Source organism: Neolamprologus multifasciatus, chromosome 10, assembly GCF_963576455.1.
Source record: "Neolamprologus multifasciatus chromosome 10, fNeoMul1.2, whole genome shotgun sequence".
Classification (NCBI taxonomy): domain Eukaryota; kingdom Metazoa; phylum Chordata; class Actinopteri; order Cichliformes; family Cichlidae; genus Neolamprologus; species Neolamprologus multifasciatus.
This window is the reverse complement of record NC_140448.1, coordinates 23,954,441-23,967,951: the sequence shown is the minus strand read 5'-3', so window position 1 is coordinate 23,967,951 and position 13,511 is coordinate 23,954,441. Positions and strand designations below refer to the sequence as shown.

The following is a 13,511-nucleotide window of genomic DNA, read 5'->3' as shown; positions in this document are numbered from 1 at the left end:
TAATTCATCTGAAAGGCGGCTTAGAAAAGCTACTGGAAGCTGAAAACTGGAGAACCTAAAAATCACTCTGATCAGTTTAATTCAGCTCATATTTATTTATAGATGTTTTTATGGTGTTCAGAGTTCATCTGTAGGTTTGAAATATAAAGAGCACGCTCAGAAACACTGACCTCATCAGAAGTCAAATACAGGACACACATGCAAATCATAAATCATAAAATACCATTTAAGAACGTAGTTTATGATTAGTAGTATAAGAAAACTAGAAAAATTCAAATGTAAAGAAATACTGGAAATAAATTGATTTATTCATGATGCCGTGAGAGGTGATAAAGCTGCTGCTGAGGCGCTCGACTCGTCTTCAGTGGGCTTAAATAAAAAGGATGGTTTAAAGCTGGAGGTGCAGATTTACTCATAATTAACATTCAGTATTTGGATATTTAATATTTCCTGACACAGTTACAGCGGTGATACTGTTGCAGGACTTTAAGGACTTATTTAAAAGTCCTCTGATTGGTTTTAAAGTGTTTTCACTCACCTGAGTCCTCTGCTAAAAAAAAAACAGGCAATAAAGGAAGCTCTGAAGCACCTTTTTTAGCTGTTTCTGGACCCTCAGCCAGCTCTTCGGGGTCACTTCACTGAGAAACCTTCCTGAAAAGCTGAGTATGTACCCACGGCCCACAGAGCGCTTGCTGGCCTGTAGTTCAGCAGGTCTCATAGCGAGCGGAGGGAAAACACGAATAAAAGCTGCTGTTGTTTCTATGAATCCTCACAGAAGAGCTCAAAGCCTCACATGTGCAGACTGAGCTCTGCAGTCCAGGCCTGCCGCCACATGCACTTCCTGCTTTGGCCCCATGGTGGGTCCAGTTCACCACGTGTTTCGTCCCTCTGCTGGATGCAGCTGGTAACTGCAGCGTACATTCAAATCACCACCAGAGAGGCAGGAGTGAGCACGTCATGTGCACGTGCTCAAAAGCAGATGAAATATTCGACACTGCACACCAGAAATTTGATTGGCTGCCCCACCAAAAATTTTGATCTCAAATTACTAAACCCGTGGTTGGAAATGATAGGGGAGGACAAAAATCACTCTTTGTTCCTGCAGGGGGTGCTCTTGAGTGACTGCAGAATGAATAGGGCTCTATGGAGCTGTAAATCGTGTGTGGTAAACAGCCTTCTGGAAGTTTTCATCTTATCAGTTACAGAAGAGGCTGGGACAGCAGATTCAGTTCCACTTTTAGCTTTCTGCTGATTTTAAAGATTTAAATTGAAGTTTAAAATAAATAAAAAAAATTCTGTGACAGCACCACTTTAGTGCTTTACAACATCCTTCATTCTGATTTGAAGCGTGATGCGATCATCTGTGAAGATGTTCACTTCATCAAACACACGATCCACCCAACTTAATGGTATCCAATTAGAGGAGCTATAAAATTAAAATGATCTTCCTGTATGCTTTTATTAAGGAGGATCTACACAGACCAGAGCTGTGCTTTGTATCAGTCTGTAAACACATGTTAACCTGGGAGAACTGCTGGAGCCTCCAGTGGCCTTCAGAGGAACTGCAGTTTTTTTTGGACTTCAGGTTTTTGGTGTTTTTGTGCTTCTTTTATGCTATATTTTGGTAATCCTCCTCACAACCTCTGTTGTGTGCCCCTTTGTGGTTCCTCACTCTCCTTTATCGATCCTCGGCTCAGTCCTCATTACTTTCACCTGCGTTTGTTTCCTAATTAGCTCTCAGTGTATCTACAGTCCTGCTGTCTTTGCTCCTCATCAGGTTTTGAGATTTTAATTTTATTTCTGCTAAGCCCTGCTGTGAATATGATTAAAGTTCACCTGTATGCATGAATATTTCTTATATTTGCTTATCATGCTTGTTATGCTTCCTTACATGTAAATCCTTTGCCTTGTTGAAAGATGCTCAATATTCCTGCCTTGGCTCTATTTTTAGACTTGGAAATGTAGATGCTGTGTACTCAGGAGTCAGAGTCGGTCGCCATGTTTAAACCCTGACAAGTATTTTTACCTGCTGAAAAGGAGACGGAGAGCTTCGAACATCAACCAATGGCTCGGAAAAGAAAATCCAAGCAAGACACCGTCAACGAACGTTCAGTTAAAGAGACAGCTGCAAACATTTCCTTTAACTTTCACACATCTGGAAAAAGGAATGGAGAAAAATAATAATAATAAAAAATCTGTGTACGCACATAAAGAAAATGTTACGTTTTGTATATTTATTTAATCTGTTCAGATTCTTGAATTTGAATCCACACTTTGAAGAAATCTCTTTCAAAACAAGACCAACAGACACACAAAGGAAGCAACGTCATTACACACATGACCAACATGACAAGAAGACGCACAATCCAGAAAACATCTGCCTGTCGAAACGAGAACCATCCAAAGCACCAACGCCATCCTTCAGCTCGCTAACAAAGTCATAACCAATATCATTTCCTTAATGTTGTCAATACAAACTTGGGCTACGTTCCCACTGCAGGCGCATCAAATCCAACTTTTTTGACCCTATGCCACCCATATCCGATCATCATAAGAACTGTCACTATACAGAGATGTGCTTCTGAATGTGGACGATGTGTCTTCTGCTGCAGTGATGCAGTTCTGCTTGTGTTGAGTGATGTAAACAACTGATCGATCTAAACTCTTTAAATGTCAAAATTGATCATTAGATTTTTTTTTTTTATGACACAACAGTGGTGAGTGTTCCCACCTTCTGCTCTTTGTAACTTAACGCGAGCTTTCTGTTGTCGAGTTTTGGACATGACTTTGGAGAATATCTTCGCAGTAGCAATTGACCACAAAGTAAAGCTACCGAAAATGTACAACCCCACATCCGGTCTCTACGGAAGAGGATTAGGACCACTGGGAAAAAACAGAATTGAGGTCAGTATTTAACAATAACACTAACTGTGGATCTGTGGATCTGTGGCTTCGATGGATTTGTTTTTAAAAGCTTGTCTTTCATACAGAAGATAGAAAAGATCCATAAACTTTTGTTATAATCCAAGAAAAAAAAAAAAAAACCTAAACTAAATACGCGATAGTGAGGAAACTGATGAGGAAATACAATAATTTAATGTAAATATTAATGACTGAAAACCATGCGATTACACATCGCAGCTCTTCCTCACCGATGGGCCGATACTGACCCATCATTTATCGATGTTGGCTGAAATTTGTTTACTTAAATGTTCAGAAACTTTGTGAAAAAGAGCTCAACTATTATGAAACGGACTATTTTCATGCCAAAGAGATTCCCGTTACTCCGGGATTTAATGGGATGGAAAAATCTACCAGGTCGTCACCTCAGTCATCGCTGTCATCGTTCACAATCAGTTCCTCCATGATTTTCTGGTCATATTCTGGATATTTGTGTCAGACTTCACGGCGTACATACCCCGCTTTATTTTTACATCTCCTTAACCTGGTTTGTTGCTCTGCTTGAAGAGTTTACGACTGTATTTAGCAGTCTGCACAGTGTTTGGAAACATTTTATGGTAACACGCTCTCTTTCTGCCAATATGTTGACTATTAATCTTGATTTCTGCATTTTCTGCAACGTCATCTTGTTCTCTCGTCGGTATGGTGCTTTTTACTTTGCTTAAGACACTTATGTGTCTAATATTGAGGTTGCAGTATTGCAATCAGTGCTTTTACAAAAATCACTGTAATTATATTATAGCGATATCTAAGAGTGGCACTACTTTTTTTGCAACATAAATAAATTTGTGAAATTGTTTTTCACCTATGCTGTCACAGTACTATTTGATACTGGCTCGCAAGTGAACATCATTGATAGATCATGGAAGGAGACGTTCATTCCCCAATATGCAGTGAGGCCCTTACAAGAACTTCTTGATCCTGGGGAAAGCCTTGACCTGTGTGCAGCAAATGGACAGCCAATCCATATGATGGGTGGGTGGAGCTAACAGTTAATCTCCCGGGGAACACCAATCCCAACCTTACAATGGAAGTACCCTTCCTAATCAGCCAGCTCCCCCTCCCCCAGCCAATACTGGGAGCTAATGTCCTCCAAGGGATGATTAATAGTCATAAGTGTGATGCAGATGCACACACTATGATCCTCAGCCTTCTCTGCAAAGCCCTAGGAGTGGAGGAAGAACAGGCAAGAGCCATGGTCAACTTTATCAATCTGCAGAAAGAGTCAAACCACAGTATAACCACCATTAGGGTAGGGAAGGAAAATGTTTATGTTCTACCTGGTAAAACGGTAAATGTGCAATGTAAAGTACTATCTACCTTTGACATTTCCAACCCTGTTGTCCTGTATGAGCCACTAGAGGATAGCGCCATGCTAGAGCAGCTTAGTGTGGGAGAAGGATTGCTAGAAATCAGTAACAACAAACAACCATTTGTTAGAGTGCCAATTTACAACCACACAAACTACTTGGTTTGTCAAAATTCACTCTGCCAAAGAGGTCCCAACTTGGCTCCATCCAACATGTTGCCAAAGTTCTTGAGCTAGGCGAAGAGATGGGGTCCAACACAAGCTTGTGTATTGAAGGCTGAAGTTAATGTGGCCTCTCCTGGTACTCCCTCTGCTGACCTGTGGCGGCCACCGGTTGACCTCAGTCACCTTAGTTCAGAACAACAGAGAACAGTCGAGAAAATGCTGAATGAGGAATCAGCTGCTTTTGCACGGGACAGCAGTGACATTGGATGTATACCCTATCTCCCAATGTCAATTAGACTCAAAGATGACACCCCAGTCCAAAAGGCTTATGCGTCAGTCCCAAAGCCGTTGTACAGGGAGGTTAAAGAATATATTCAGGAGCTGCTTGTGAAGGGGTGGGATTGTAAAATCACACTCACCATATGCTGCCCCTATTGTTTGTGTGAGGAAAAAAAGACGGATCATTGCGCCTGTGCATTGATTACCGGCTCCTCAACAAAAAGACTGTGCCAGATCAGCACCCCCTCCCCCGCATACAGGACCTGATTGACTCACTCGGAGGCTACAGATGGTTTTCCATCTTAGATCAGGGTAAGGCTTACCACCAAGGCTTTATCGCGGAGGGGTCCAGACATCTGACTGCATTCACCACCCCACGAAAAGTATAAAGCTGTTTAATATGTGAGTGTTAATGACATGTGAAATAGAAGGAAGTTGCCCATGTTATGCAAAAGTGAGTTTCATCTTCAGTGTGCTGTAAATGATGTGTGTTTATTTTTGCTCAATTTCAGTATTCAGAACCGGTACAGTTGTCCACTTTAATTTCAACCAGATATGAGTGTGGTTTACTTTAAATACAGTTGAATATTGCTGTAAATTCACTGTAGATTACAGTGGCTTTCAATTGCTTAAGCAAGAGCATGTGTGTATTTTTGCTTTGCTTTCACTGAGTGATCACATGAAGCACATGTAAAATAGTGGATAGTGTAGAGTGTGAATCCATTTATTTTTCTACTTGTGGAAAATGGACAGATATGGACACTGGGACTGAAAGAGTCATGCACACATGGATATTGTTAATGTTGTTCATGTTTATTGAAACTTGAATAAGAGATGCAATCTGAGAGGCAAACCAAGTGCACTGTCTTCCTTGCTCCTGAACTTTACCTGTATTTGCAGGGATTTCTTCTTTGTTATTGTGGCACCATTCCTTGGGCCCGTAACAAGTGTTTAGTGTATTTTGAGCTAAAAAAGACTGAGAATGTAAAATTATCATTGAGCACCTATACTCTAAAACAGGTGTGAACCAAATGTAACTAGAAAAAGTTGCATTTACTGCGAAAATGCAGTGTGAATGCTGTTATAGTGGAATCTGCTGAAAACAGCTCAAGAAGCTGAACTATCTGCTGAAAAGATGTGAAGAAGCAGAAGTTTCTGCTGAAAAGAAGTAAAGAAGAAGAAGTTTCTGCTGAAAAGAGGCGAAGAAGCTGAACTTTCTGAAAAGAGGTGAGGAAGTTGTAATGTGTTTATAAGCTTAACAGCTGATGTGCTGATGAGACATGACTAATGGTGAAAAGTTATTTTAAGTCTTTTAATCTTTTAGTCTTTTAATGTCTTGAAACATACAGAATATACAGGTTACAGGTCAAGCATTTAACCCTTTAAGACCTACCATAGAACCAAGCCCGCCAGAGCTTATATTATATTTTTGCTATACATCAATACAACCATTACAGCCTAAATTTTAATAATATGTCTGCATTAAGTGCATAGTCATTACATAAATTGCAAAAAAGTGCAATAAACTACAAAAAAATGTAAAATCGTTTTCGTTTTTTTAACATATATTTCTAGTTAGAGAAATTTAAGAGGCTTATCCCTCAAAACTGTAAATACAAAAAAGTTGCACAAAATAGTTTCCCACCACAGGAAATTTATTTTGAGTGTCTTCATAGTTTTATTTTTGAAATACACCAATTTTTATATACTGCAGGAAAAACGAAAATAAATATTATAGTGCAAATTTGCAAAAAAGCAGCATATGCATCAAAATAAACTATTTCCAGCAGTGCAATATGAGTCCTAAGCATCCCAGAAACGACACAGAAAGTCATAAAGTCAAACATAACTTTTAAGAACACCAATAAAGGCTCATGAGGCCCTGATGGTAAAAAACTACATTTCCGCAAAATTACGTCACTTCCGGTTTCGGGCAGGTAATGGCGGACATGCAAAAGTTTGCGCTGACGTCTATTCTAACGTAGGAAGTGTTATGAACAGCTGATCGGATCAGCAAAGTGTGTTTCTGGAATATTATGTTTTTGTTGCTGCAAGTGCTTTTTATGCAGTTTTTGCAAAGCTATCTGTGGAAGGAAACTGTGACCGAAGACAAGCTGATGGCGTAAGATGTAAGTACAACTCCTCCGGTTTCATATGCAAAAAAAATTATTGCGCTAGCTTACGTGGTTGCAGTGCTACCAGGATTTAAAAATAGTTACGCAAAACGGAGCGTATCCTCTCCGACCGGCTTTAAAGGGTTAACATGTAAATAACAAATACAGGCCTAATTACCTATTAGAATGCAACTTTCCAATCTCTGTTTAGGTAAATGTATTATGGATAAAAGATGCTTTGTTATCCCAATAACAATAAAAACTTTTTTAAAGTGCTGTTCTTTCTAGTAATCATAACTGGGTTTCACAAGGGACATATCCATCTCAGGCGTAGAAAGCCAAACATTTCTTTGTAAGATTGACATGATGTAATCATCACATGCGGATTTCTGGTTATAAAACGCAAACAACTGCAAATGAATTATACTAGTGTAGGGACCCTTCATGTCATATTTCCCCACACCTTAAAATTAGGGAGGATTCCTATGATGCACTGAGCATTTCTTCTTCACTCTGTTGACTCCCTTTTTGTTCCCGCACCACTTGTTACAGTCTAGCTGAGTAGCTGACTGTGTGAAGTATGAATAGTAGACCCAAGTGCAAACAAAATGGAACATGGAATGTAACTTGAGACAAAAAGCGAGCCGTTTAAAGTGGCTGATGGAGAAATGCAAAGTAATGCATAAGGCAAACAAAGACGAGAATAAACAATTGAAACTGGGAAAACTAAAAATAAACACGAAACTTGGTGTAGATACAAAAATACCTGGACCATGGAGACATGGCACAAAAGACAACAGACGACCTGACACTGAAAAAAGGAGGACAGAGGACTTAAGTACACAGAAATATAATCAGAGGATGGGAACAGGTGGAAACACAACTGGGATAAATCAGACCTAATGAGACAAGGGGAAGAAAAACTAGATACACTGCATACTGGACAGAGACTTTCACAGTAAAACAGGAAGCAGAATGGAATGCAGACATGACATCACGAACTTAACATAAGACACGCAAACATAAAACAAAGGGCGAGGGAAACTCAAACAGGGGTAGAAGACACAAATTGAATCTAAAAAACAATAAACTATAATGGCAACTTAGGCATAGTAAAAATTAACTTAGATAACCTAAAGGACTTAAACATAAACCATAAACATCAAAATAAGCCAAAACTCAAAACTCAGACAAAAACCCAGGGGCCATGGAGAGGTCAGGGTGGTCAATGAAAGTGTAAGGAAGAGGACTGCCTTTCTATTATTTATATTATAATCTGTATAAAATCATTCAGTACCCTTGTTTCAGGTCCTGCACAGCTGCTGCTCATTAAAAATTGTGGTGGTTGTCTGTGAAAAGGAAAAGGTTGCGATTCAGAGGAAATAAAGTTTACCAGTAAGGAGAATTAATGCAAATGTGTGTGTGCAGGTCTAGAATTAAAGGGGGGTGCAAAGAAGTGATTGTAAGATGTGATTACTCACCTTTCTCTCTTGTGTACTCTCCAAGGTGTTTGGGCAAATGTTTCCCTGAGGGTCCAGACACCCTTTAAAGGTTCCGGGAGAGACCATGGGTTAAGAGAGTGTGGGGAATCTTTTGTGCTTGGGTTTTGGGGTATTTATAATAATGTTTGGCGTAAGATTAAAGTGTAAAATATTTATTAATATGAAAATGTGAAATGTATTTATACATGTATTTATTCAAGTTGATGTGTTGTATACTGTGGTGGAAGGTTGGGATTTAAGAATTTACCTGTGTGTGGAATAATGCTTTAGTCTGTGACAGCTGAAGGTATTTAAGGCTGCCAGTTGTCATTAGGGGAGTGAATTGTTTGTAAGGAGAGCTGTAAGACAAACAAATACTACTTGTCCCCCTGCTCTTGCCTTGATCCATCTCACTGTGATTCCAGCTGCTAAGGGGCACCCTGTTACAGAGAGAAAGAACAGTGGTGCTAAAGAGCAGTAGCATTGAAAAAAATCTGCTGTTGTCAAAGTGCATTTGTGGCGGGGCGTGGCCTGCGGTGCCGCGCAAAGGAGGCGGGCGCACCTGTACGGCATCCGCAATCACGCCCCGCCGAATTAAATATTGTACTGGGTCCTGTGGTTGGGGTTGTTGTTGTTATGTTGAGCTGGCAGCGGGAGAGCTGCAGCTCTGGGAGCGTTGTGAACAGCAACCGCGTGAGCCAATAAAGTATGCTGCAAAGCATGAATTTCCACCCGGGTCTGCCGTGTATGTTTACAGCATTATTCCACACTTATTAAGGTGTTTTTTTCACTTTCTATGTTTGACACATAAAACACAAAAAAGGAAGGAAAAGTTAAAGAAATTAAATCTTTTTGTTAATTATTTGATCTGAAGCTTATGGAAATTTCCTGTTTTGCAACTTATCATATGACTGTGATAAGAGAGGGTGTGCCTAATGCCTGGGGTAAAGAGTCTGTAAACAGAGGGAGGCTTAGACAGGTGTGCTTAATTCCAGGAAAGGGAGTAGTCAGAGTGCTGTGAAACTGAAAGTTACTTTTATAAGATATCTTTTTTTTCTTTTACAAAAGTAGCTTTAAGGTTTCATTCGGCTTCATCTGGGCATCGCTCTATAAGTCGACCTGCTTTGGAGGCGCTGCAGTTTCACACTCTTTGCCTGCCTGCACGGAGCTACTGATAATAGACACAACAACATGAAAGTATGACTCAAGCCCACCTTTTATCAAGTTTAGAGTGCCAATGATGTAATGGTGTGGTGAATATGTTCTTGGCACACTTTGGGCCCTGTAATATTTAAACCCCTCAACCTACCTAAGTAGGCAACTCGCCATATTGTCAATATGGAGCAGAATTCTTAACAAATATATCAGTTTTCCATCTGATACATCAGACAGACATATTGCTAGTAATGGATCTAAATGATCACCAGTTCCAAAAATCTGTTATATCTGTAAAATCCTCAATCAATCCAAAGCCACTACAGCAAAATTTACATGAATAACTACATCTTGAAATAATGATCCGTACATTGAAATATCTCATTTTCATTTTCCACTTTGCTAGTTTACTTCCTGCTTTTCTTATTATGAAAACTTTTTCTTCTCTTATATTTAAATTTCTTTCCAATTCAACTTTTACATCCATATTTTCCCACTTAAATTAGTGTAGACCTACAGTATGTATGTTTTTAAGGTTATACTTTCTTAAATTTCATCATTATTTGACATTATTGAATGCTCCACTTTAAATGTCTCTTAACAAAAGTTTCCATCCATCATGTTAGTGATATTTTATTTCTTGAAACAGGAAACTTTAGTGTACATTGCTCACTTTATTTTACAAACAGCAGTAAATAAAAAAAGGTTCATGAAAACATAACTGAAATTAAACATTTACAATCATTTTCCACCAATTTAAATCTAAAAATGAAAAGTACATTAAAAATGCAAACACCATAATAACCCTGAATCAAACACATCTGATATATAATTACTTTTTCTGTATTTTTAAACATACTGAAGTTATTTTCATATCAATTTATATTTGTGTGAGTTTTTCCTGCTAACATTACAACAAAACAGTGGTTAAATATAAACTATATAAGAAAAATATAGATTTGCCAAATAAACAGTTTTAACTGAATAGCTGGTGAAAACAAGACAATCAAAGAAATTAAAGAATACACTTATATCCATAAAGATTCATCTCTAACAGGTTAAACACATCTCAACATGGCATCAAATTTTACTATTTTATGTTTATTCTCTTCTTGAGCTCACACACCTCAGCAGTGTGTCCAGCCTTTTCTGCAAGCCACAGTCCAACATGGAGAGGCTGAGTGAACCTGGTCTGGACTCTGTGGAGAAGATTCATGGTCTCAGTGATGCTGTAGAAAGAAAGAGTTCCTGCCCTGTGATCCAAATATACTCCTATTCTGGAGGACAGGTGGCCTGGGATGGGAGTGGGAATGTTGTTGTGTTTGAATTCATAACCGCTGCCTGAAACTGTTAATGACCAGGATTTGTCATTCAATCCAAATCCACATTCCTCTCTGGTCCCTCTACGGCCGATATCCTTGTATGCAACAGCTACTCCAACCATCCCGTTGCACTTCACCTCCCAGTAACAGCGTCCAGTCAGACCCTCTCTGCTCAGGACCTGCCACCATTCAAGGAATTTGTCTGGATGACTTGGATATGACTGGTTTCTACTCATCAGTGTTACTTTTCTGTTGCTGTCACTCAGTGACAACAGTGTGTGTGCTGTATTTGGATCTAGAGTGATCTGACAAGAATATTTCAAAAATTGGTCTCTGGTTTTGGGTTCTCCTTGAGGCAGTAAAATATCTGCTTTGGTCGTTCCAACTGAGATTTTGGGCCATTCATCACTGAGAAGAGCCTTCACTTTATCTCTGGTCCGTGACACAGATGCAGTCACATCCTCAAAGTACTGCAGAGTAAGATTGTTGTAGGTGGGTACGTTTGTAGATGCACTCAGATGTGACAGTGAGGAGTAGTTTTTCAGAAAATGGAGGTGATCCTCTGTCAGTGAGAGCTGCTGCAGTTCAGTGTTTCTCCTCCTCAGATCTCTGATCTCCTGCTCTATTTTTTCCTGAAGCTCTTTGACTCTGTTCTGTTCAGATTTTTGTTTGGATCTGATCTTCTGCTTCACCTCAGAGCTCTTTTTCTCAATGAAACTGATCAAATCTTTGAAAACTTTATCACATTCTCTGAAAGCTTTATCAGCAGAAAGATTGATAGCCTCCACTTTTCGATGAATTATCTTCACATCTTTCTCTCTTTCCTGAATTCTTTGAAGAAATTTTTGCCGATTTCTTCCAAGCCCTTTCTGCTTCTCGGCTCTTTCTGCTGCAGCTGACACTGTGACGTGGTCTTTGTGTTCATCCATTAAGCAGAGATAACAGATACACTGCTGATCAGTGCGGCAGAAAATCTTCATCTCCTCATCGTGGCGAGGGCAGATGTTCTCCTGAAGCTTTGAAGTGGCTTTGATGAGCTTGTGTTTCTTTGGTGGAGATACGTTGTAGTGAGGCTGAATATCGACATCTTCAGGTCCACAGACATGATCAGATGAAGCTGTCAGATGTTCTGCTTTCTTTAGGTCCTCCACTAAGTCAGCTAACATGGTGTTCTTCACCAGGACAGGCCACGGTGTGAAAATCTCTCTGCACTGAGGGCAGCTGTGTGTTACCTTCTCATCCCAGTAGTTTTTGATACAGTCCATGCAGTAGCTGTGCCCACAGGGAATAGTGACTGGATCCTTTAGAAGTTGCAGACAGATGGAACAGCTAAATTTTTCTTGATCCAGCGGAATCAGTTGATGCGCCATTTCTCTTCCAGATAAATTAAGTTTCACTTTCCCTTACTAAAGAAAAGCTCCATTCAATGCCTTCTGAAACTGAGACACTGATCCGTGGTGTGTGGTGTTTTCAGCGCTCCCATTTGATCACATGGTGTTTAGATCCATATTTTAACTGGCTGCTGAGTGAAAGGGGAGGGAATGAGTTTGCCTTGATCCAGCTCAATTACTTGCTGCGCCATTTCTTCTCCCCTCACATGACATCTTACTTTCTGTTTCCAGATAAAAGCTGTTTCATGCAGAGACACTCACCTGAGTAGATGGAAATGTTCTATTTTGCATCTTATCACATGACCGGCAGATCAGTAAAGTCTGAAGTAAATACTCTATAAACAGGGAGGGGCTTAAAAAGGTGTGCTTCATTCCAGGAAAGGGAGTATTGGTGTAAAACTGAAAGTGTTTTAGATATAAACAGAATTGTAATTGTATGTTTACATTGGAAAGTGTTACTCACTCAACAATTCACTAGGAATACAATTAGCAATACTAAATATTAGTAATGTTCAACACTGATCCCTTTATGCCTTTATACCTTTGTAGAGAAACATTAAATTGACTCAAATTTATAAGAAAAATGGACTTGTAATTGTCAAAAAATAAACATTTTAGTACATTTAATGTAGATTATATAATTTTAAATACTGGGAATGGATCAGAATAGACTGGAGCCAAAACAAGTTTAGAATAAGCTTAACAGTTGATGTGAGACATCACTAATGCTGAAGAGTTCTTTTAAGTCTGGCTTGAAACATACAGAATATACAGATTACAGGTCAAGCATTTAACATGTAAATAACAAATATGGGCCTAATTACACTCCCACCAGGTTTATATCTGGGACTCTCCACGACCTTAGAACTGAAGAAGCCTCTCGGATGAGAGGTGAAACGTCTTCAAGTAACTTAAAGAAGTCCAGACGCTTTTCTTTGCAAGCTCCTTTGAAAATGAAAAGATAAAATCATACTGTTAGAATAAAGATTAATGCAGAATGGGGAAGGACAGAACATCGGCAAAACTGAAAAAATATACTGCAAACTCTGTAAATACTACTCTAAAACACAAACAAAATAATCCAAAAATAATAATCCAGACTCCAGAAAACTCAAAACACAGGAATCAATATATATGGCTACAGCTGAATCAAAACTACCAACTCATCCCAGAAACTAAATAACAAAGAATAATAATAAACAAAACAAAACTGTGAGACAAAAACCCACGGGCAATGACAAGTTCAGGCCTGTCAATGATAGAAAAAACAGTGGTGCTAGAGGGCAGTAGCATTGAAAAAAATATCTGCTGGTGTCAGAGTGAAGGGCACATTA

The 13,511-nt window shown here is 39.2% G+C and overlaps 1 protein-coding gene across 1 annotated transcript; it reads right to left on the bottom strand.

Annotated features, from left to right (window-relative positions):
* Window positions 1-9,184: 9,184 nt before the first annotated feature.
* On the bottom strand, window positions 9,185-12,626 carry LOC146510276 (tripartite motif-containing protein 16-like). The gene has a single exon (XM_085174174.1). It carries the CDS (start codon window positions 12,154-12,156, stop codon window positions 10,555-10,557), a length of 1,602 nt encoding a protein of 533 aa, XP_085030300.1. The 5' UTR covers window positions 12,157-12,626; the 3' UTR covers window positions 9,185-10,554.
* Window positions 12,627-13,511: the final 885 nt, after the last annotated feature.